General features: G+C 36.1%; 1 protein-coding gene across 7 annotated transcripts in view; it reads right to left on the reverse strand.

Annotated features, from left to right (window-relative positions):
• Positions 1–24,714, reverse strand: part of LOC113512474 (muscle-specific protein 300 kDa) — a 232,148-nt gene that overhangs the window by 116,432 nt on the left and 91,002 nt on the right. For all 7 annotated transcript variants that reach the window (XM_052899082.1, XM_052899079.1, XM_052899081.1 and 4 more), the window contains 4 exons: positions 8,142–8,203; positions 6,787–6,882; positions 4,195–4,371; positions 322–485 (listed from right to left, as the gene is read on the reverse strand). In XM_052899082.1, the coding sequence (XP_052755042.1) occupies positions 322–485; positions 4,195–4,371; positions 6,787–6,882; positions 8,142–8,203 (499 nt within the window). The remainder of the gene's footprint in view (positions 1–321; positions 486–4,194; positions 4,372–6,786; positions 6,883–8,141; positions 8,204–24,714) is intronic.

A 24,714-nucleotide genomic window follows, 5' to 3' on the forward strand; every position in this document is an offset into this window, starting at 1 on the left:
AGATATGGCAGTGAAAATCTCCTTCTTTCTGAAGTCGATTCTCAATTCGGTTGTCTTTTTTTTCGTTTTTTACCCTATAACTCCGTCAGTTCTAAATTGATTTAGAAAATTATTTTTTATGTGAAAGGATGTACTTACAGATTAGTGCCATAGAAATTGTATCAAAATCGGTTCAGTAATTTAATTTTTAGATCAAAGGTTTTGTTACAATTAAAATCAGTTTTTTTTTTGTGGGATCACATCTTTAATTATTGTATTCTATGTCACATAAAAAATGTAGATTTATTAATAGTTCCTTGCTTTTTAATAAACATGACTTACTTGGGCAAAGCGTTTGCAACCCATTGGAGCAAGGTCTTCTTGGCGCCTTGCTTCCACCGGTCTTCTGCTCTCTGTGTGGGAGTGGCGGCCCCTGACTCTTGGGACATGACTGAGGCGCATCTCGACCCGCCAAGGTATTCTAACGCTCGGCTGTTTTCCTCGATCTGATAACAAGGCAGTATTTAGTAAAATATAAAATTTATATACATATAACAAAAATGTAACCACACATAGTGTACTCTCCAGTTCTACTCATAACCAATTATACTAAATTGGATATGGTTTTTAAAGTTGTATTCTTAGATACCAACCTCTCTGAAATGCCATCCAAAAGTAATCATGCCACATGTCATTGGTTTTTTTACTTCCAAAATGAACTTTTTTTACATTTTAGATTTTTTTTTATAACAATAATAATAGTACTTTAAACAATACCTTTATTGCATAACTTTTTTTACTTCTAAAATCCACTTTTTTATATTTTATAAATTTCTTTATATTTTAGAAACAATAATAATAATAACTTTATTGCATAACCATGATTGTAACGAACTCAGCACTGGAAATTACAGTAAAACTACGACTTCATTTGTACATTTGGATCACCTTAAACATCTGTGTCTGAACTAGGTTATTTATTTATTTATAAAACCTGTATCTCAGATAACAGCGCTCAACCCTCATTATACACTGTAATATTAGCTCAGTGAAATTTTTAGCGCTATATTTAAGAAATATATGCTTAAATTACTCTCACAGGACATTGAGACTCTTACTTGACAACATTTTATTTATTTTTATACTTTTATTTATACTCTATTGTACACACTATTACGTATTATGTTTAAAAAGGCAATCATCATCATCATATCAACCTTATCACCCTTAAATTCTATATTAAATTTCATTTCATTACTATATATATAATATAATAAAATATATAATTATTTTATTATATTATATACATAATTATATATATAAGTTAACTGTACACTGCTGAACATAGGCCTCTGCCAATTGAGAGATTTAGCCAGTATTTGCCAAGCTTGGCAGCAGGATTGGCAGTCGCAGTTGGGCTTTGGTGATGTTTAAAGACGAATGCTGGTGCCCATATCCCTTGAACATTAAGTTCCCTTAGTCGCCTCTTATAACACCTACGGGAAAGGAAGGGGTGGCCTATTCTATGCTGGGCCTTAAGTGAATTAAAAAAAAATTATAAATGACAAATAGGTAAGTAGACAAGATTAAAAAATATGGTAAAAACTGATCGTAGTTTTCGCGTTACTAATGAAAAATATTAGTTACGTCAACCAATAGCAGTTATGAAAACATAGTGCTTACAGATATTAATAAGAAAGCGTAGATAAAGAATGCTAGAACTATATTTAATCTACATAATGATGTAATAGTACCATACATTAATATTTATATAATACCACATAGTACTCAGGGAATTTAAAATTCGAATACCTAATAAAAAAAAAAGAACAGTGTTCTAGAACAATTTTTTTTTTTTAAAACAACCCACTAACCAGTTCAATATTTCACAGTCAATATCAAACTTATGGGGGGAAAGGGATTGTTAGTAATGGAGACTGAGAATCCCATTGCTAGCAATATACCCAACCAGGTCGACCTCCTCGCGGTTCCCCCTGGAAACTATCATGGTTAAATTTCTGATGAATTCATCATGATGAGCTAACTGGCCTGTTTTCATTCTCATCTATCACCCTTCACTGGTGCTCCGCCAGCGTATCCTGTTAGGGCAGGCGGGATTACCATTCCATTTTCATCCATAAAAAAAAAATCAAACTTATTATTTTTTCTAAATCTTTATATTTTATATAGCTAACAGCAGCCACTGATGAAGCAACTGACGAATTACTCGTTAAAATAAACTAAGAATAATATATAATAAATAATACATAGGCTAATAAGTAAATATTACACTAAATAAGTACTCTGGCATGTATATAGCTAGAACTGCATCAATTGTAGACTAAAATAAACTCTAAGAACAGGAGTTACTGTTGATAATCTAAAAGCCGTGAAGCGTTTTACCCACCTTTGGTCCTCTATCCTGTGGGTCCAATATATTGAGAGAAGCTTGCGCAAACAAAATTAGTTCAAGCCAATTAAAATGAGAATAGACCGACTTTATTTATTAAAATAAGGGGGAAAAATGTAGATTTGTTTTAAATAAAATTGATATTTATTGAGATGGAATAAAGCTCCTTATGACAAAGCTTGTGTTTGATTTAATTTTAAAAGTTACAATAATATGCTCATAAATAGAACCATATTCTGAATAATTATGCATTGTGTCTCTCAAAAACTCGATTGCAACAAAACTAGTTAATTTGATCTAAAAGCTAAACTCCTGAACTGTTTTTGTACAGATGTGATTTCTTTTATTAAATACAATAAAAATAAAATAAACGATTATTTCAATACAGTTAAGTTGATTTTCGTTATTTGTAAAATGGGACTTCGTACAATTGATTTTAATTGCCTATTCTACAGTAGAATCTAGAACAAACAAAGAAATGATTTTCTTATTGCTTACTCATGAGAATTAGAAATGAATCAAACTTAATTCCAACTCAATAAATATTTTCACCAAGAAAATAGATTGATACAATTGTGTGTCCTCATTTAAATGGGCATATCAGTGCATCTAACTAACAAAAAGATCTCTTTGCTCCAATTAAAATACGTGTCACAAAACTAGTGCAAATTTTGATCAAGATCGTTTTGTTATCTTTTGCAAAATTAAACAATTATAGACTTTAATATGTAAATCATATGATAGTTAATGATAAAGCCAATAATATTAAACTTGTTCTGCTATTGGCTGCCAATTTCATATTGATAACACTTGCAATAAAAATGTTATATAAGTTAAAATGATTATGTGAAGAGACAAAGAGGCGATAAGAAATATGAAACGAATTCAAAATGTCTCTATTTATTATGAGATTGTTTTTAAACAATCCGGTTTCATCATTATACCTATAATAAAGTCTGTGATACAACTTGTCAGGAATGTTAAGGATGTATACATCTATAATCTACCTACTCGTTACCTAAGTGTTTATTATTAAACTAATGTAATACTTATGTTTATACACACCAGTGCTTTTAAAATAAATATCAATAAGAATTCAGAGAGTAACCGTTATGTTTGCATATACTGTAGTAAACATGAGAGTGAAATTTAACAATTCATTTATTTTAAACTTTATGACGAAAAACTTGCAGCTAACTGTAAGGAATTAAACAATTGTAATTGTAATAATAATAATGATATACAAAATTTCATTGATCGAGGCTGTTGATTTTGCTTCAAAGTTTTGTATCCCACAAAAGTCCATAATAATTACAAAATATTTCAAAATGTTGCCTTATTTAAATTTACTGCGGTAGGGGCAAACCTACCAATGTTCAAGTATTTTTTTTTAGATTTATTAATTGCTAATTAGCAACCTGCCCCGGTCTCGCATGGGTTCTTTACAGAAAATATAAAGTAGCCTATGTTAATCAGAAGAGATGTAGCTTTCGGTAAAATCGGTTGAGTAATTTTTGAGTTAAATTGTAACAAACAAAAAACCAATCATCTTTCCTCGTTATACAGAATATGAACTTACATGATACACAAATATCATAGTCAAAGATTTAGCAGAAAATTTTAATTCAATTAATTTCAAACCCGTTCTGGGATCTTTGCATTATTTCCTTGACTTTAATAGCAATTTATTTACAAAAATAAATTTAGAAGTAGTAATTCATAGGACATATTTAAGATGATAAATCAATGAAACATTCACGGCCACTCTCTGTCAGCAGGATCAAGTAGAACACGGTTCATCTTACCTGGAAATAGAGGATGATGGTCCAAATGAGGCCGAGGACGACGGCGGGCCGGCCGTCGACAAGGTCGGCAGCGTTGATGTTCACCAGCTTGATCCGTTTACCGGCGAGGAAGCGGAGTGCTGTGTTGGCATTGGAGAGGAAGTGTGGACGGCGGAGAACACGCCCGCGCTCCATGGGCTGCACGAAGAAATTTGAACGTTACCCATTTCATAATAAAGTCTAACAAACTAAAACTACATAGATAGATTAATAATCTTTATTACCAGTAATAATATTTAAAAAATCAACAATAAAAAGTAAAAAACAATTCATTTTGCTGGTTGCTGAAGCCGCCTCAGATGTTGCTATATACGAGGTCTGTCCGGAAAGTTCGTATAAAAGTGTTCTGGAATGCGAGAAAGAGGAGTGGGGAGGCCAGGTAAGCGCAGGACCCCTTCCTTATGTCCCTAACAATGCTTCAGTTCTGGTCTGACCGCCGTGCGGTGCGAACTGGCTTGTCACGCCATCTGTGAAGTTACCTCTTAACGAAACCCCGTCGGCATGGAGCCCGCTTCCGTTGAAGAGCAGCGCGTCGTAATCAAGTTTCTCTCGAAACTCGGCAAGAATGGCCGTGAAATTTTTGCCGATCTCAGAACAGTAAAATCCCAAAGCAAAGAGTGGAAGACATCCGGGGAACCACGAACAAAAAATCAAGAAAATCCCGCTCAAATGTCAAGACAATGTTGATTGTTTTTTTCGATGTTCGGGGGATTGTCCATCAAGAATTCGTCCCTCCAGGCCAGACAGTTGATGGAAAATTCTACGTCGATGTGCTCAGACGCCTCAAAGCTCGTGTGGCACGAGTTAGTCCAGAATTGGCGCGAGAGGGGCGTTGGATTCTTCACCACGACAATGCCCCTGCCCACACCTCTCTTGTTGTCCGTGAGTTTTTGAGTAAAAATTCCATTACGGTGACCGAACACCCCCCTATTCGCCGGATTTGGCCCCGTGTGACTTCTTCTTGTTCCCAAAAACCAAATTGGTACTTCGGGGGCGGCATTTGGGGGACATAAATGAGATAAAAAAAGCTACGACGGGGCAGCTGAGAAACCTACAACCAGAGGACTTTCAAGGAGCCTTCTCACAGTGGAAACGGCGTTGGCACAAGTGCATTATGTCACAGGGGGAGTACTTTGAAGGGGATAAAATTGATTTACCTGAATAATTGTAAAATAAAATTTTTAAAAAACTTTTATACGTACTTTCCGGACAAACCTCGTATGCACACCTTCAGCGAGATGTACCTATATAGCATTGATTTTCAGGCGGCCCCTTAACTCCTAACCATAACTATTATATATTATATAACCTTTAACTATTACTTAATTACATTTCTAAGTGACTTCTAACTTGAATTAGTGCGGAAAAGAGAGTCCAATTTCCAAAATTAGGAGACTATAAATTGGTCTGTTTCTTATTGTGGCTATATTACTGGGTACATCGCCAAGCACCAAATTAAAACCGATTATAATAAACGCTTTACTATAGGGTTTGTCTCCATATCCCATATTATTTCTATAACGATTAATACCGATCAACTCAACTGTGCCAGGAGATCCTGCAGAAATATGAAAAGTTGCCAATACAGGCGACTTTACACAAAAAATCGCTTTACCGATGTACTAATGTAATAAAATAAAGTCTGGTGTAGTATAAACATATTTCAATTACTAATTAATTTAAATTTTATTCCAGTTAATACTGGTACGTAGTAAGCATGGATTGAGTGTTAGAAAAGAATTGTATTTTGCGAACTTTAAACAAAAGTAGAAATAATATTACTTTAATATTCTTTCTATAGGCGACGGTTACCACTTTCCATCAGGTGGGCGGTCAGCTTGTTTGCCATTTTAAGTTGCATAAAAAAAATCTTCAGGAATAATTATACACATTAAATTATAAATGCATTCTGTGATATCCATGGTGCTTTTCATCTCTATAGCAGACGGTTACCACTTTCCATCAGACGGGTCATTAGCTTGTTTGCCATTCTATGAATCATTTAAACTATGGGCATTCATAATGTATTGGTGTCTGTAAACGCAAATTCAACCACTTAACCAGAGGGAGACTTTGTACAAAAATCGATTGCTTGGGTACCTCTATCCCGTGTGTTTCAACCGTGAAGCAGTTGTGTTTGCATGGCTGTGTTTCGGTTTGAAGGGTGGGATATGGCGTCAAATTACTGGGTACAGAGGAATAACACCTGAGTCCTCAGGAATGGCAACGCATGGGGGGTATCATGGGCGAAACAGTACACTCTATTATGTCCATAGTACTACTCATGTCTATAGGCGACGGTTACCACTTTCCATCAGGTTGGCCGTCAGCTTGTTTACCATTATAAGTTGTATAAAAAAAAATTCAAGTTCAAACTATCTTTATTCAAACAGACTTATTTACAAGAACTTTTAAATCGTATTTTTTTATGAATCCACTGCAGTGTTGCAGATATACTGCAGACACTTGTTATCTACTGGTTGTCACTTTCTATCAGATAGGCTCTTAGTTTCTTTGTTATTTTGAATAAAAGAAGACAGAAAGAAGACTTACCAATTTTTCACCCGAAAGCACTTCAAGCAGTGCCAGCAGTTTTGTGCCATCACGTAGGTCATATATAAGGTCGTCGATGCGCAGTGGCGGTATGCGCTGAAATTAAACACCAATGCACGTAAAGTTGGGGGGGGAAAGGGATTGTTAGCAATGGAGTTTAACAGCCCCATTGTTAGCAATATGCCCTATTAGGTCGACCTCCACGTGGTTCCCCCTGGAAACCATCGTGAACAATTCTTGTTGAATTCGTCACGATGGGCTAACTGACCTGCTTCATCCTCATCTATCATCCTTCACTGGTGCCCCGCCGGTGTATACCGATAGCGCGGGTGGGGTTACCATTCCATTTTCATCCATGAAAAAAAAATGCACGTAAAGTATACCATCGTATCCTTAAACATACGAACGAAACATAAAAACGTTGTTTTAAACCTGTATTTCGATTTTAAGGGTGCGATATGACTGTGAATTTACTGGGTACAGAGGAATAACATCTGAGTCCTCAGGAATGGCAAACGGGGAGGTATTATGAGCGAAACAGTATAGTCTGTTATGTCTATGGTATTGCTCATGTCTATAGGCGACGGTTTCCATCAGGTGGGTTCTGAACTTGTATGCCATTCTAAGTTGCATAAAAAAACTTTCATAGAAATAGGTAACGATTTAATATATTTAATTAATATAAAACTAGAGGGGATGGGATCTCATTGCTAACAACATGTTCTTAAATTAACCAAGCGGCCTCCCATGGAAACCATCGTGGTTAATACTTTGTGAATTCGTCATGATGGATCAACTGATCTAATTTCATTCTCACCAATCATCAGTCACTGGTGCCCCACCAGCGTAAACCCATAACAAAGGCGGGGTAAATATCAATAATTTAAAAAATATATATAATTAAACTTATGAAATGTTATATTTCTTTGGGAAAAGTTATCAAGCTTTTTATGTCAGCCATAGCTTAAATCATTGTAAGCCATGTACTCGTATGATTTAAATCTAGGATCTACCATAAAATAAAATTCCGACTTTTTGGACTCAACACCTACAACAAAAAAAAACCAAAAGAACAATATTTTAATATTTTTAAACGATATGTATTATGTAATTTTAACATAAAATTTGTGTTTCATTCGTCATCGAAATTTTGGAAAACATTTCATAGTTAGACCCTTTGGTCTCTGTTGTTTGTCGAAGAGAATTCTAGAAACGATCGTATGTTCTTACACGTAGGTATGTGTACATTTATTGAACGAATGAATGAACTTATTGTATAGAATCAAATATATGTTTAAAATTAATTTCCATTTATGTATCACAAATAAATTATTAATGAATCGATTGAAATTTACCTTCGACAGATGCGAGTTGATCCAATTGACAAATGTTTTCTTCTGAACTCTTTCCTGTTCATCTGTAACAAATGAAACAAAATGTTTAATGTTAAATTATCAATTAATTATAATTTATTTATATTTAGAATATTAAATTAAAATTGTTGTATTTTATCAATTTTATTTTTATACTTCTATGGTGGCAAATAAGCATACGACCCGTTTGATGGTAGACGAGGTTACCGTAGCTTATGGACGTCTATAACACCAGGGATATCACGTTAGAATGGTAAACAAGCTGACGGCCCTCCTGATGGAAAGTGGTAACTGTCGCCTATAGACATGAGCAGTACCATGGATATAACAAAGTATACTGTTTCGCCCATGATACCCCCCACGCGTTGCCATTCCTGAGGACTCAGGTGTTATTCCTCTGTACCCAGTAAATTCACGCCATATCCCACCCTTCAAACCGAAACACAGCCATGCAAACACAGCTGGAACAGAGATGCCTTAGCAAACAACGTTTGTACAAAGTCTCCCTCTGGTATATACTCATATTTGGCAATACTAATTCTGTAGATATGTAGGTAATAACAAAATAAACTACATTTGAAATCACAGTTATAATTGTATGATATTATTCATTTGTATGATTGTTATTTGATGATATTTTAAGCTTATGATCTCGATGCCGGATTTGTAATCGTACGCGATGTGAATGACTCGATTTAATTTCGTAATCGAGTTGCCAAGTTCACTGCGCCAATAACACTGGCACGTCGATCGGAAATAGTCGGATGCGAACAGATATGATTTGTTTCTATTTACGTCCAACGAGATCGTATATTTGCATAATTTATAATTGTGTATGTTATTGGCAACACGAGTTGCCAAATTATAATGTGCAATGTTCAAAGAGTAGCGGTTAATATTCATGTCCACCATTTATTTATAAATTTGTAATTTAATTAGTAAGGCACATTTGATATAAAGTTTTAAGTTAAAGTGCGATCCTAGCATAGAATAAGAGATACCTTCTTTTCCTATCACAGAGTCAGCCGCTTAAGATTAAAGGTCGCTAATAGTGCTGAAACTAGTCGAGCATTCTCGATCTAATTACACGTAAGTTTAACTTAACTACTTAACCGATTTTAATAAAATTTCTATGATATCAATCTGTAAGTATAGATAAAAAAATAAAAGAAATTTTCCAAAACGGTTTAAAACTAACGGAGTTATATAAAAACAAATATAAAAAAAAGATATAAATCCGAATTGTGAACTTTCTTCTCTTTAAAGTCACTTGACAAACTAGTTATTGAAGTCGCTGGCGGAAAACCCAAAAAAAAAAAACCAATTTTATAAATATAATTAAATTTAATTCTAAAATTAATTATTACAGTAATATATATCTTCAGATCGATGTGTGATCCGTAAGTGAAGTCATATCGAATCAAACATAAAGGAAATGGGTATTTTTGCTGCGGGAATTGAAATGCTGACTCGAAGCAGGTGTCTTCCTCGGTAGCGCACCTTCTTGCGTCATGCTAGGTGGTCCGATCCGATCGCCGTTGAGGGTGTGTCGTTATACTTGATAGGTATCTACTATAACAAGCTCAAGGGTCAACAATACTGCAATATATATGAAAAATAACGTAAAAATTAAAATTATCTAGTTTAAACAAAAAATAAAAGGTCACACCAGACAATGCAACATCCGCGAGTGTAACCATTGCAAAAATAAACACATTAATACCCATAATAGCTTCAAAAATGTATAATAAAAACTGATAAAATCTAACAATACCACAATACGAGTACAATGAGGTCACGTCGCGTCAGGACCTTGGTCGGACGGTCTGACACATTTTATCTGCCCGCTGACTATTGAAATGTCATTAATCGATTAATGGCTCGATACATAATTCATGACTCTTACCGATTAATACAGTTTACATACAGTTTAATTTGAATTTGGAAAACAATGTATTTTTTTTAATGGGTGATAATGGAATGGTAACCCCGCCTGCGCTATCGGTATATGCTGGCGGAGCACCAGTGAAGGATGATATGTGAGGATGAAGCAGGTCAGTTAGCCTGACATGACGAATTCCACAAGAATTCTTATATCTATTCTTATATCTTATATCTAATAATTAACCACGATGGTTTCCAAGGAGAACCGCATGGAGGTCGACCTGATAGAGTGTATTGCTTGCATTGCTTCCATTACTAACAATCCCTTTCCCCCAATACAATGTATTAAAAAAAATATTGACTTAACTTCTTATGTAGATAGTACATCAATTTATTTTATATTTTATTATGTAAGTAGATTTTTTTTATACAACTTAGAATGGCAAACAAGCTGACGGCCTACCTGATGGAAAGTGGTAACCGTCGCCTATACACATGAGCAGTACCATGGACATAACAGAGTATACTGTTTCGCCTATGATACCCCTCATGCGTTACTATTCCTGAGGATTATTCGTTATTCCTGAAGATTATTATATAAGTTGTGTTTGCATGGCTGTGTTTCAGTTTGAAGGGCGTATATATGGCGTGAATTTACTGGGTACAGAGGAATAACACCTGAGTCCTCAGGAATGGCAACGCATGGGGGGTATCATGGGCGAAACAGTATACTCTGTTATGTCTATGGTATTGCTCATGTCTATAGGCGGTTACCACTTTCCATCAGGTGGGCCGTCAGCTTGTTTACCATTCTAAATTGTATAAAAAAAATAATAATAAAAAAAATCACTAGTGCACTTCGTAAAAAAAAGGGGCGGCCCATTCTAAGCCGGGGCCATACGATAAATTTGTATTATACTGTTTCATTTTGTATTAAAAAATTTATTTAATTTTTACAGGAATTAAAAATAAAAAAGCATTACAGGTTTTTGTATTTTATGCACGAAAAATTATTATTTCACTCTTGCACCACCTGCCTAATTCTATCTGTTCTCTTTTACCAAAGGTTGTCTGTAAGAGATTGCCCTAGCGATAAGACCGCCTTTTGTACCTTTATGTATATATTTCAATCTATATTTATGTTACTGTATTTCACTTGAATTATTCACTTGTCATTGTATATTTTTATTTATGGTGCAATAAAGAGTTAAATAAGTAAAAAAGAATGTGATGAAAAAATGTTGTTTATTCATTCCATTATAAAAAAAAAATATGAGAATATTATTCAAAATTGACGAATTATTTAATTCGTCTTGAATTAAAAACATACACAGTCGAATAAATAACCTACTAACCTATTTAGGTCAGTAAACAAATTGGCAAACTGTAAAAAGTTGTTAAACAAGAAAAAACGTTGAACTAAAAAGATACCGCCTAAGATAAGGGAATGTAACCGCCATCTATTTAGAGGTATAGTGAACGGTGAAACAGCAACCGAGACCGCCGGTTTCCTGTCAATCCACCGTCACGCACGCTGCCGAGCCCCCAAACTTTATAACCGGCGTGATGACACGCGAGCGGCACCGCCTGATACGGGCAATGGCCTATCTTGGTTTAATTGAATTATACGCAGCGTAGACTGTAGACATTTTTTTTTTAATGGAATAATAACAGAAATCTATATTGTGATATGCTGACGAGGCACCAGTGCCTGGTGACAGATAAACTCAGAAGTCAGGTCAGTTAGTCCAATATTTTTTTTTATACAACTTAGAATGGCAAACAAGCTGACGGCCCACCTGATGGAAAGTGGTAACCGTCGCCTATAGACATGAGCAGTACCATAGACATAACAGAGTATACTGTTTCGCCCATGATACCCCCCATGCGTTGCCATTCCTGAGGACTCAGGTGTTCTTCCTCTGTACCCAGTAAATTCACGCCATATCCCACCCTTCAAACCGAAACACAGGCATGCAAATACAACTGCTTCACGGTTGAAACACGAATGCAACAGAGGTACCCAAGCAATCGACTTTTGTACAAAGTCTCAGCAAAATATTTACTATAAATTAACCACGATTATTATAACTATTGTTATTGCCTACTCTACCAGCTTTTTACCAGAGGGAGACTTTGTACGAAAGTCGTTTGCTTGGGCGCCTCTGTCCCATTCGTGTTTCTACCGTGAAGCAGTTGTGTTTATATTGCATAGAGACAATATGGTCTACGAATACAACCAATCACATGACCACACTTTTTTTTAATGGATGATAATGGAATGGTAACCCCGTCTGCGCTAACAGTATACGCTGGCGGGGCACCAGTGAGGGATGATAGGTGTCAATGAAATGGCAGGTCAGTTAGCCCATCGTGATGAATACACCTGGAATTCAGCGGGATGATTTCCCAGTGGGGACCATGTGGAGGTCGACCTGACAGGGTATATTGCTAGCAATGGGACTGGTAGTCCGCAATACTAACAACGGTTGGCCGCACTGTGCCGGCTCACTAAGTGTTTTTCACGCTATGTTTGAAGGATCAGAGTATACCACTTTCATTGACTAAAAGCGATCGACTTTTGTCGCTCGTGTACGTACGCCCTATGGCCTATCGAATAACAATTTATCACCGTTTGTAATTCATAAAAATGTAGTAATTACAGTACGACATTCATGTTACAGTTTGTTAGAACACATGAAATAAACTTAAAACATACGTCGATTGTATTTATTTACTTATTTATTTAACTCTTTATTGCACCATAAATAAAAATATACAATGACAAGTGAATAATTCAAGTGAAATACAATAACATAAATACACATTGAAATATATACATAAAGGTACAAAAGGCGGTCTTATCGCTAGGGCAATCTCTTACAGACAAACTTTGGTTAAAGGAGAACAAATAGAAATGGGCAGGTGGCACAAGAGTGAATTAATAATTTTTCGTGCATAAAATACAAAAACATGTAATGCATAAAAATATCAAATACATATAATTTATTAAACTACTTACTATAATATATATATATATTGTTCCTACAGTTTTGAAATTCTATACTACTAGCGGCCCGTCCCTGCTTTGCATGGGTGGACATTTTTACAACATAAAAAAGTGGTTATTGTAACATAACGATAATAGTTGGACATATAGTATCACGAAGTTTTTTGTAGTTATTGATGTTTTCTTCAATATTGTAGAACACACTTTTTTTCTATCACCAATAGTTTCCGCAGTGCACGCGACGTAAGATATTTTATAGCATTTTTTTTACACCTCGAGTTACGTTACTAAAGTTTTAGGAAGGATCCCTGATCTTTTCTAGCAATAAATATAGCCTATGTTACTCAAGGTGAATGTAACTTTCTAATGGTGAAAGAATTTTTAAAATCGGCAAAGTAGTTTTTGAGTTTATTCATTACAAACATACACATAAAAATACAAATCTTTCCTCTTTATAATATTAGTGTAGATGTAGATAAATAAACAACGGGTTTTCCAGTTGCTATATAGCAGGGGTGGGGATCGATCGAGATTATTAGTCAATTCAATTCAATTTATTGCATTCTACAATATTATTATGAAAGATGTTAATAAATAATAAAGTACATTGTAAAATCCTGTCGGGCACAACAGTTAGAGGCGAGGACGGCGTCGTTTTTAAAATTTTCATAAAGATTTCAATAATTAAATAATTCAATTTCATCAATTTAATTAAATTCTAATTAAAATTCAAATTAACAATTTAATTATTTTAACGATTTTTTTTATTTCCATATGTTTTATTTTTAGTCCAGTCGATCGTGGCAAGACAAAAAATATAATATTTTGCGGAAGATGCTCAGACGCAATGCTTACACTAATATAAATAGGTTACTAAGATTAATTTTCAGTTTTATGTTTTCTCTCTTAATAAAATAAAAAATAGTACTATAGTAGTAATATATATATATATATATATATATATATATATATATATATATATACATACATTAAAAAATGACCATGCTTTCCATCGTGGCATCAGTTTTATAATGACTTTATGTTCATTAAGAAACCTCTCACTGCGTTTAGCTTCGTAACTAATTGTTGAAATGTATTCGAGACAAATTTTATGAGAACTTTTATGTTCGTGCTTTATACGCAATTACAACAGTACGTACAGACGTATAGACGACCAAACGTAAATGTTATTCCATATTAATGGCATGTAGCTACGGTAATGTTTAATGTTTTAATACCAATTATTATTATTATTTTTAAATTTCTCCAAAACATCACATCTCTCTTAAAGAGAGGAGATGGCAATTAACCCCCGGTAGAAGCACAGTCGGCCGGGGTTCAGGGCCCCAGGGAGATAAATCGGCGTATAATGCGGGCAGAATCTAAGAGCACCCCTTTCTGCATCTTTCCCGCGAGTGAACCGCCTCGGAATCCCAACCGTCTGAGATGTTATTCCAGACTGGTTGGGATAAGACCGTTCACCGACAAAACGATTGGAATGATTTCGGTGGACGTCACGCCCCACATTTCGGTCACCTCGTGAGCCAGGTCGAGATATTTTCTCTTCTTCTCGGTTTCGGCTTTCACGCGGTTCTCGTCATGCGGTATGGTGATATCTCATTAGAAGACTCTCTTAAAAGAATTTTGACGCTCCCATGTTGAGCCTGTATACGCCACTAACAATATGATCACCCATCCAAACACGCTTACCCTGGTTGATCGACATCGACCGTAAACCATTGTTGAACTTTACAATTGAGTTTATTTACGGCCGTACTTCTCGGTATTATGGTACAATGGCCAAATGAATCGTTGATTACAGATATAGCTCATTGACGGCATTTCGTGGCGCGACAGTGCACGATTATTATGAGTACTTTTATTGCCCATATCGTCACCGTAACTACGTGTTTTTTTTTTTATCCAACTTAGAATGGCAAACAAGCTGACGGTCCACCTGATGGAAAGTGGTAACCGTCGCCTATAGACATGGGCAGTAGCATGGACATAACAGAGTATACTGTTTCGCCCATGATACCCCCCATGCGTTGCCATTCCTGAGGACTCAAGTATTATTCCTCTGTACCCAGTAAATTCACGCCATATCCCACCCTTCAAACCGAAACACAGCCATGCAAACACAACTGCTTCACGGTTGAAACACGAATAGAACAGAGGTATCCAAGCAGACGACTTTTGTACAAAGTTTCCCTTTAGTAAAATAATCAATTATAAATTAAATAATTAATTTAATAAAAAATGTATCATAAGTAAATTAGCGAAAGATATAAAATCAAACAATAAGCCACCGTGATCGTTAAAGGAGAGTAATTTAGTAAAACAAAAGCGTTAGCAACGTGTAACAGATTTGTTTATGCCGAGCGGTGACCTTGGCTTCCATTTTGGTTTGTGACACACTAACTCAATGTGATAGCTAATAGTTATGTCACGACCATTGCTTTACATTGTAGAGTAGCTATTCGATAACGTAAATCGTTATTCGAATAGCTGCTATCACAGTGCGATAATTTGGAAGGTGATATTATAAAATAAAGACTTTATAACGCTTTAAAAGGCTAAAACAAAGTTTTAAAGTTAAAAGTGATAAATATATTATTAACCTACCATTCTTATTTTAAAAGATATAATTAAGATTTTGTTCCACAAAAAACGACTTTAATTGTTGACTAAACTAGTTATTCTGATTTAAAAACTAAACCGATTTTGATAAACTTTCTAAATACAGAAAAATTAAATAATAATATTAATAAAATTTAAAATCTGTAAATATAATTTATTCTCATAGAAAATTTATATAGTGTATTATATTTCAGATAAAATAAATATTTTTTCAAATCGGTTTACAACTGACGGAGTTATAAGGCAACAAACATGAAAAATACAATCGAATTTGGACCCTTCTTCTGTTTGGAGTCGGTTGAAAATGCGAGCCTCTTATACTTGACGTTGGCAGACATGATTGTAAAGCTAACGACTGATGGCTATTGAAGAAAAGAGGAAATAAAAGTAATTACTTTGTTCTTCTCATCCTATCTTCATCATCAAATATTACTTATCTATATTACCAGAGGGAGACTTTGTACAAAAATCGTTTGCTTGGGTACCTCTGTCCCATTCGTGTTTCAACCGTGAAGCAGTTGTGTTTGCATGGCTGTGTTTCGATTTGAAGGGTGGGATATGGCGTGAATTTACAGGGTACAGAGAAATAACACTTGAGTCCTCAGGAATGGCAACGCATGGGGGGTATCATGGATGAAAGAGTATACTCTGTTATATCCATGGTACTGCTTATGTCTATAGGCGACGGTTACCACTTTCCATCAGGTGGGCCGTCAGTTTGTTTGCCATTCTAAATCGTATAAAAAAAATGACATACGAATATATTGACTTAATTAATGCAGAATACAGGTTGTATGTTATATACATGTACATATATATATACATATACATATATACTCATATATAAGGTATACCTGCCAAGGTTACTCGCATTAGATCATCGTCTTGTGGTCGCCGCGCCGTGGTATGTTATATATATACATTTTTTTCGTCTATACACAACATATTATTGAAATACTAGCTTTTACCGGCGACTTCGCCCTCGAGACTGGAACATGTGGAACATGTTCAGTGTGAAGGATGTAATAACATATAGAATAGAATAGAACAGACAAACTCTCTTTCACATTTATAATAAATAAGTATCATATAACATTTATAACTAATATATATATATATATATATATATCGGTAAAATCTGTTCGATTCTAGAATAACGCATTCCTAAAGTTCCCTTCCTGTTTTCCTCAATCCTTTCCTCCATGCCGTAGGTGGCGGAAACCACCAACAAATGCATTCCCAAAGAGGGTTGACGTCAGGCAGGCGGCCGGTCGTAAAACTATAAGCCAAATCTTTTTGTAATATGGATAAAAACATATTACGCCGACCCCAAATAATAATTGGGATAAGGGTAGGAACATGATGGTATATATATCTAATATATAAAATTCTCATTGTTACCAAACTTCTCCGAAACGGCTTTACCGATTTTCATGAAATTTTGTGTGCATATCGGGTAGGCCTGAGAATCGGCCAACATCTATTTTTCATACCCCTCAATGATAAGGATGATCCACCCCTAAATATATATTTTTTATTTTTTTTTTTATTTTCATTTTATTATGATTTAGCATTGAAAAATACATACAAATTCAAATTTTTACGCTTTTACGATCAACCCCTGTTGTTTAATCGCGATATTTATATGCCGCATTAGGGTTGCTAAATGGCAATCAAATATAATAATTGCAGTACGAGAAAATTTTATGTATAGTTTTCGAAATAATGTATATGGTAAAACAACGTTTGCCGAGTCAGCTAGTATATATATATATATATATATATATATATATATATATATATATATATATATATATATATATATATATATAAGTTTATCTTTGCTTACATTGTTGTTATTATTACGTATGTTTACCAGAGGGACACTTTTTTTTTATACATGAAAATGGCATGGTTACCCCGCCTGCGCTATCGGTATACACTAGCGGGGTACTAGTGAGCGGTGATAGGTGAGCATGAAAAGGCAGGTCAGTTAGTCCATTGTGACGAATTCATTGATAAATTGGTCACGATAGTTTCCAAGGGGAACCGCGTGGAGGTCGACCTGATAGGGTATATTGATAGCAATGGGGACTAACCTCCTCATTACTAACGATCCCTTCCCCCCAAAGGGACACTTTGTACAAAAGTCGTTTGCTTGGGTACCTCTGTTCCATTCGTGTTTCTACCGTGAAGCAGTTGTGTTTGTATGGCTGTGATTCGGTTTGAAGGGTCAAATATGGCAGTGAATTTACATAGTACAAAGGCATAACACCTGAGTCCTCAGGAATGGCAACGCATGGGGAGTATCTTGGACTAAACGGTATTCTCTGTTATGTCCATGGTACTGCTCATGTCTATAGGCGACGGTTACCACTTTCAATCAGGTGGACCGTCAGCTTGTTTTTTTTTTTAGTGCAATAAAGAATATTTACTAACATTGTACGCCAATAATGAGACAGACATTCTATAATCTATGATTCAAAATAAAGATTTGATATGACAGGTCATGGCACTACTCACATACATATATCTATGTGTACCATAACATAAAAATTTCCCGTTATCGATTTCCATGACTGCTGGTGTTTACTAGCTCACTTTATGGTGGTCTCACGGCGTCCCCTTGGCCGTGGGTTGCGTCATCCGTGACGTCATTAACAGCTAAATAGTACGCACGGTTTTATGGCAGCAAATGAGAGGCGATTTTATTGTAAAACATGTAGTTCAAATTAACTACACTTTGTTATGATGTTTATTATTTTATTAACGTATTTATTTTATTATTACAACTTTGTTTGTTTACATTTCAAATTCAGAAAATAAGATTATTAAGTGCCAATTTACACTGTTGATCACAGGCCCTTGCAGGATTTTGCCAGTAGTTGCCACGCTTGGCGAACGGATTGACAACCGTAGTCAGGCATAGGAGATGTTTTAAGAGGGACGCTGCCGCCCATCTCTCGCTCTCCATTAGTCGTCTCTTACGACACCCACGAGAAAGGGGTGGCCGATTCTATGCCGGTACCACACGGATTAGAATACCAATATATATTAAGGATAATAACCCAACTATAATGCGAACATTTGTGAGAACATATGTTTATTTCTCTTTCACACAAAAATTGCTGAACGGATTTGAATGAATTTACCAGAGGGAGACTTTGTACAAAAGTCTATTGCTTGGGTACCTCTGTCCCATTCGTGTTTCAACCGTGAAACAGTTGTGTTTGCATGGCTGTGTTTCGGTTTGAAGGGTGGGATATGGCGTGAATTTACTGGGTACAGAGGAATGACGCCTGAATCCTCAGGAATGGCAATGCATGGGGGGTATCATAGGCGAAACAGTATATTCTATTATGTCCATGGTACTGCTCATGTCTATAGGCGACGGTTACCACTTTCCATCAAGTGGGCCATCAGCTTGTTTGCCATTCTAAATTGTATAAAAAAAAATTATTTAAAGACTCACACAGGGGAAGCTCGGAGGTAAAGCTAGTAATGGTTGTTGGGTCACTGCGACATACATGGCAAAAACATATTTTAATTTTTTTTTATGGGTGAAAATGGTATGGTAACCCCGCCTGCGCTAACAGGATACGCTGGCGGGGCACCAGTGAAGGGTGATAGATGAGAATGAAAACAGGTCAGTTAGCCCATCATGATGAATTCATCAGGAATTAACCATGATAGTTAGAGAACCGCGAGGAGGTCGACTTGGTTGGGTATATAAGATTCTCAGTCTCCATTACTAACAATCCCTTTCCCCCCTATTTTCATATTTTATCTTTAGTTTTATATTTGAAAGGTTGTAATTAATTTGATTGTATGAACCCACTTGTTTGGCATGGCAACGCATGAAGGGTTTCATGGGCGAAACAGCATACTCTATTATGTCCATGGTACTGCTCATTTCTATAGGCGACGGTTACCACTTTCCATCAGGTGGGCCGTCAGCTTGTTTGCCATTTTAAGTTGTATAAAAAAAAAATAAAAAAAATTTAATCCAATGGTCGCAATCTATTAATACAAATGGAGTCATCGTCAGCCATTAAACAAACACTCCCGTCACCGCTCGTCATCGTGCCCGTGTACAAATAACAAATCGTCGAGCGACAATGACAGATCGATGCAAATAGAATCATTCAAATCGGCCAGTTCCTGTTACTGAATTTATTTAACAGTCACGTCGGAGAATTTTAATACATAAATAAACGACCAGAGGGAGACTTGTACAAAAGTCGATTGCTTGGACACCTCTGTCCCATTCGTGTTTCTACCGTGAAGCAGTTGTGTTTGCGTGGCTGTGTTTCGGTTTGCACAATTTAATAACTTTCTCCAAAGAACATAACATTATTATCAGAGACCTTCTAAGTTACCAACAACCGGATTATAGAAGTAACCAACCCATAATCAGAGATAAACCATCGTTGATATTGACCTAGATAATTTGGTAACCATGGAAAATATGGCTTCAACACCTTGAACATAATTTGTATGGTTTTAAAGCTAGCCACTGACCTAAACTATTAATGTAATTTATACTTATAATAGTATACTCTGTTATGTCCATGGCACTGCTCATGTCTATAGGCGACGGTTACCGCTTTCCATCAGGTGGGCCGTCAGCTTGTTTGCCATTCTAAGTTGTATAAAAAAAAAACCTACAAAATTGTATGAAAAAGTTGAGCCGCTTTTCTCGAAGCATTTGTATGGAGACACTCTATCTATATAATGTAAACATATCTATACAATAGATACTGCAAATATATCGTCATAGTCGTAGAATACTGACGGATCTTTATATGTAATCTTTGTCAGATCCGTCAGTATTCTACGACTATGACGATATAATTACGCCTAAAATAGGTTCATGCTACACTAAACTTTATTATCATAAACTATAATTATAAGTGATTTTATTAAAGTAATCACCTTGAACTATAGAATTTTGCAAGAGATAAATATAATTTAGCTAGCGAATAACAGGCCTGGTAGAATTTTAAATAGATAAAAACCTTATATATAAAATTCTCGTGTCGCGGTGTTTTTTTTTTTTTTTTTTTACAACACAGGGGGCAAACGAGCATGCGGCTCACCTGATGGTAAGTGACTACCGCCGCCCATGATCACCCACAACACCAGCGGCATTGCAGGTGTGCTGCCGGCCTTTTAAAAAGGAATATACTCTTTTCTTGAAGGTTATGTTGTCGTATCGGTTCGGAAATACTGCTGCTGGAAATTGATTCCAAAGAATGGTTGTGCGTGGAAGAAAGTGCCTTGAAAAACGCACGGTGGAAGACCGCCACTCGTCCAGATGATTGGGATGAAACTTTAGTTTGTGGCGGGTTGTACGGTGGTGAAAATCAGCAGCAGGTATCAATCCGAACAATTCCTCAGAACACTCCCCATGATAAATTCGGTAGAAGATGCACAGAGACGCAACATCTCTGCGCAGTTTCAATGGGTCAAGTCGGACAGTAAGGCGTTGACTATCGATAATTCGAGCCGCCCGACTTTGAATGCGGTCTAACGGAAGGAGTTGGTACTGTGGCGCTCCTGCCCACAGGTGAGAACAGTATTCCATATGCGGCCTGACTTGGGCTTTATATAATTTCAGGCGGTGTTCTGGCATGAAATATCGTCTCACCCTATTGAGCACTCCTAACTTTTTGGAAGCTATCTTAGCCTTCTCCTCCAGATGACCGCAAAACTGGACGTCGCAAGATATATCAACGCCCAGAATTCCTAGACTTGACTTTTTATCAAGGGAAGTGCCCTGAAAGTGAGGAGATACGACAAACGGCGTCTTTTTTGCGGTTTGTTACCAAACTCCTCCGAAACGGCTTTACCGATTTTTATGAAATTTTGTGTGCATGTCGGGTAGGTCTGAGAATCGGCCAACATCTATTTTTCATACCCCTCAGTGATAAGGGTGATCCTCGCCAAAAATTTTTTTTTTTATTTTTATGACAAATTTTTCCGTTTTTATTTTATTATGATTTAGCATTGAAAAATACATACAACCTCAAATTTTCACCGTTTTACGATCAACTCCTGTTTTTTAATCGCGATTTTTATATGCTGCAGTAGGGTTGCAAGATGGCAATCCAATATAATAATTGTAGTACGATAAATTTTCATGTATACTTCTAAAAATAATGTACATATATGGTAAAACAACGTTTGCCGAGTCAGCTAGTTATAATAATAAAAACTGTTGAGCATTGAGAGGCGATTGTTACTGATGAGAATGATTGGTCTATTTGCTAGAATCCTGGCAGGTCGACCTTCATTTTGTCACCCCTGGAAAATATCATGGTTAATTCCTGGACAATTTGTCACGATGGGTCAACTGACGTAACTTTATTCCCATGTAATGATACCTTGCCAGCGTGAAGGGAAAAGGATTATTAGCGATGCCGTCTAACAGCCCCATTTCTAGCAATCTTACTAATCAGGTCGACCTTCCAGGTGGTTCCATCTGGAAACCCTCGTGGTTACTTCCCGTGGAATTCTTCACGATGGGCTAACTGACCTGCTTGCATCCTCATCAAACATCTCTTACTGGTGCCCCGCCAGCATATATCGATAGCATAAGCGGGGTTACCATTCCATATTCATACATTAAAAAAACCCTACCAGTGTATACCCATAACGCAAGCTCGATGACCATTTCTTTTTTATTGCAACTAATAAACTGTATAAAAAAAAATTGTTTAATAATGAATAAACTCAAAAAGATACTTAACCGATTTTTTTTTGATGGGTGAAAATGGTATGGTAACCCCGCCTGCACTAACGGGATATACTGGCGGAGCACCAGTGAAGGGTGATAGATGAGAATGAAAACAGGCCAGTTAGCCCATCATAATGAATTCATCAGGAATTAACCATGATAGTTTCCAGGGGGAACCGCGAGTAGGTCGACCTGGTTGGGTATATTGCTAGCAATAGGATTCTCAGTTTCCATTACTAACAATCCCTTTCCCCCTACTTAACCGATTTTGATAATTCTTTCAATTATAGAAAGCAACGTTACCAGCTAGTAACATACACTGTATTTTAGTTAAAAAAAAAAATCGTGCGAAGCCGGGGTGGGCAGCTAGTTCTATAATAAAAACTATTGAAGATTTTCCTCAATATAAAAATGCAGTCATTATTAATTCACACGCGCGACAAGGATCAAACGACCTCCGCTGTCTTGAGCAGACTGATTTATTTCAATGGCCGCCATTTGTAATGCAATTTTTAACTGACATCAGAAATGGAGAGATGTGACCTATTATTATAAATACTACGACCAGTAAAGATTTGTCGCGAGCACGACTATGCCGGCATCTTAACGTTTTTTTTTTTAACGTCTGGAAAATGCTTTATGCAGACCCATACACCTTGTGGGAGGTAAATGGGTACTGTGGGAATCCTCCCGTAAGATGGGGGTGTACCCACCAAAAACCAGACGATATACCCTCGAGGTGCCATATGTCGGAGACATGGGTTCGTTTTCGCACTCACCACATCTCTGACGGCAGCGACCCGCCCCCTGATGGTAAGAGCAGGTCTACTCTCTCAAGATAGGGTGGATGGCGTGCTCACCCTACCACTCGGGGGATGCGCCGGTATATTAGCACATCCCCCAGGGATGCCGGCATCTTAACTGTTTGTATCAAATGAAATTTTCAATTTCGGCCGCTGATGAAAAATACTGTTAAGCAACATAATTAAGGTTATACTTTACAAATAAACAAACTTTAATTGTGATAAAACTAGTTCGTTTTATTTAAAAAGTCAACTCTTCTCTCTTCATTTAAGAGTTTCCTCTTGTCGGTGCAACTAATTCATGCATCTTCCTCCAGCCAGCTCTATCCCAGGCCATATTCTTGACCTCCCTATACGACATGACACCTAGTGTTTCTTTTATCTGTCCCATGTAGTTATTCCTCGGTCTTTCTCTACCTGTTTTGCCCTTTATTTTTCCTTCGACTATGCTCTTTAAAAAAAAACGTCTTGTCGTATAAGGTGGCCCAGCATTTTGCCTCTTCTATTCTCTATTTAGACAGAGTGTCTCCATACAAATGCTTCGAGAAAAACGGGTCAACTTTTTCATACAATTTTGCGTGATAAATAGTTATGAGTGATTCCTTTACAATCTCTATGTTTATTTTGTATAAGTTGGCCCAGCGTTTCGCCTCTTCTATTCTCTATTTAGACAGAGTGTCTCCATACAAATGCTTCGAGAAAAACGGGTCAACTTTTTCATACAATTTTGCGTGATAAATAGTTATGAGTGATTCCTTTACAATCTCTATGTTTATTTTGTATAAGTTGGCCCAGCGTTTTGCCTCTTCTATTCTCTATTATTTCAAATAATGTTCATTTCTCGTTCACTCTTTTCCAAAACTAAACTATCACAATGATTTTAATAAAATTCCTATTTTTTTTTATACAACTTAGAATGGCAAACAAGCTGACGGCCCACCTGATGGAAAGTGGTAACCGTCGCCTATAAACATGAGCAGTACCGTGCACATAACAGAGTATACTGTTTCGCCCATGATACCTCCATGCGTTGCCATTCCTGAGGACTCAGGTATTATTCCTCTGTACCCTGTAAATTGGACCTATTACCTATTGGACCGATCTGTAAGTTTATTTATTTATTTAGATAAAAAAGAATTTTTCAAATTCGTTTTGAAACTGACGGAGTTATAAGGTAACAAACACATAAAAATATACAGCCGAATTGATAACCTATAATATATAGCATGAATAATTATGTTTAATTTTAACATAGTATTGTTAAGTTTGCCTTGTGGTCCCGGCGTAGAAAGGGCCACACCTTCCTTTCTCGAGTGTCGTACGAGGCGACTAACATAATTCAATGATCGACATGGATGGACAGTGTCCCTCTTTAAACATCACCAAAGCCTAACTACGGTAGCCAATATATATATATATATATATATATATATATATATATATATATATATATATATATATATATATATATATATATAT

The sequence above is a fragment of the Galleria mellonella genome, unplaced genomic scaffold (assembly GCF_026898425.1).
Source record: "Galleria mellonella isolate WM207_F2 unplaced genomic scaffold, CSIRO_AGI_GalMel_v1 utg56, whole genome shotgun sequence".
Lineage (NCBI taxonomy): Eukaryota > Metazoa > Arthropoda > Insecta > Lepidoptera > Pyralidae > Galleria > Galleria mellonella.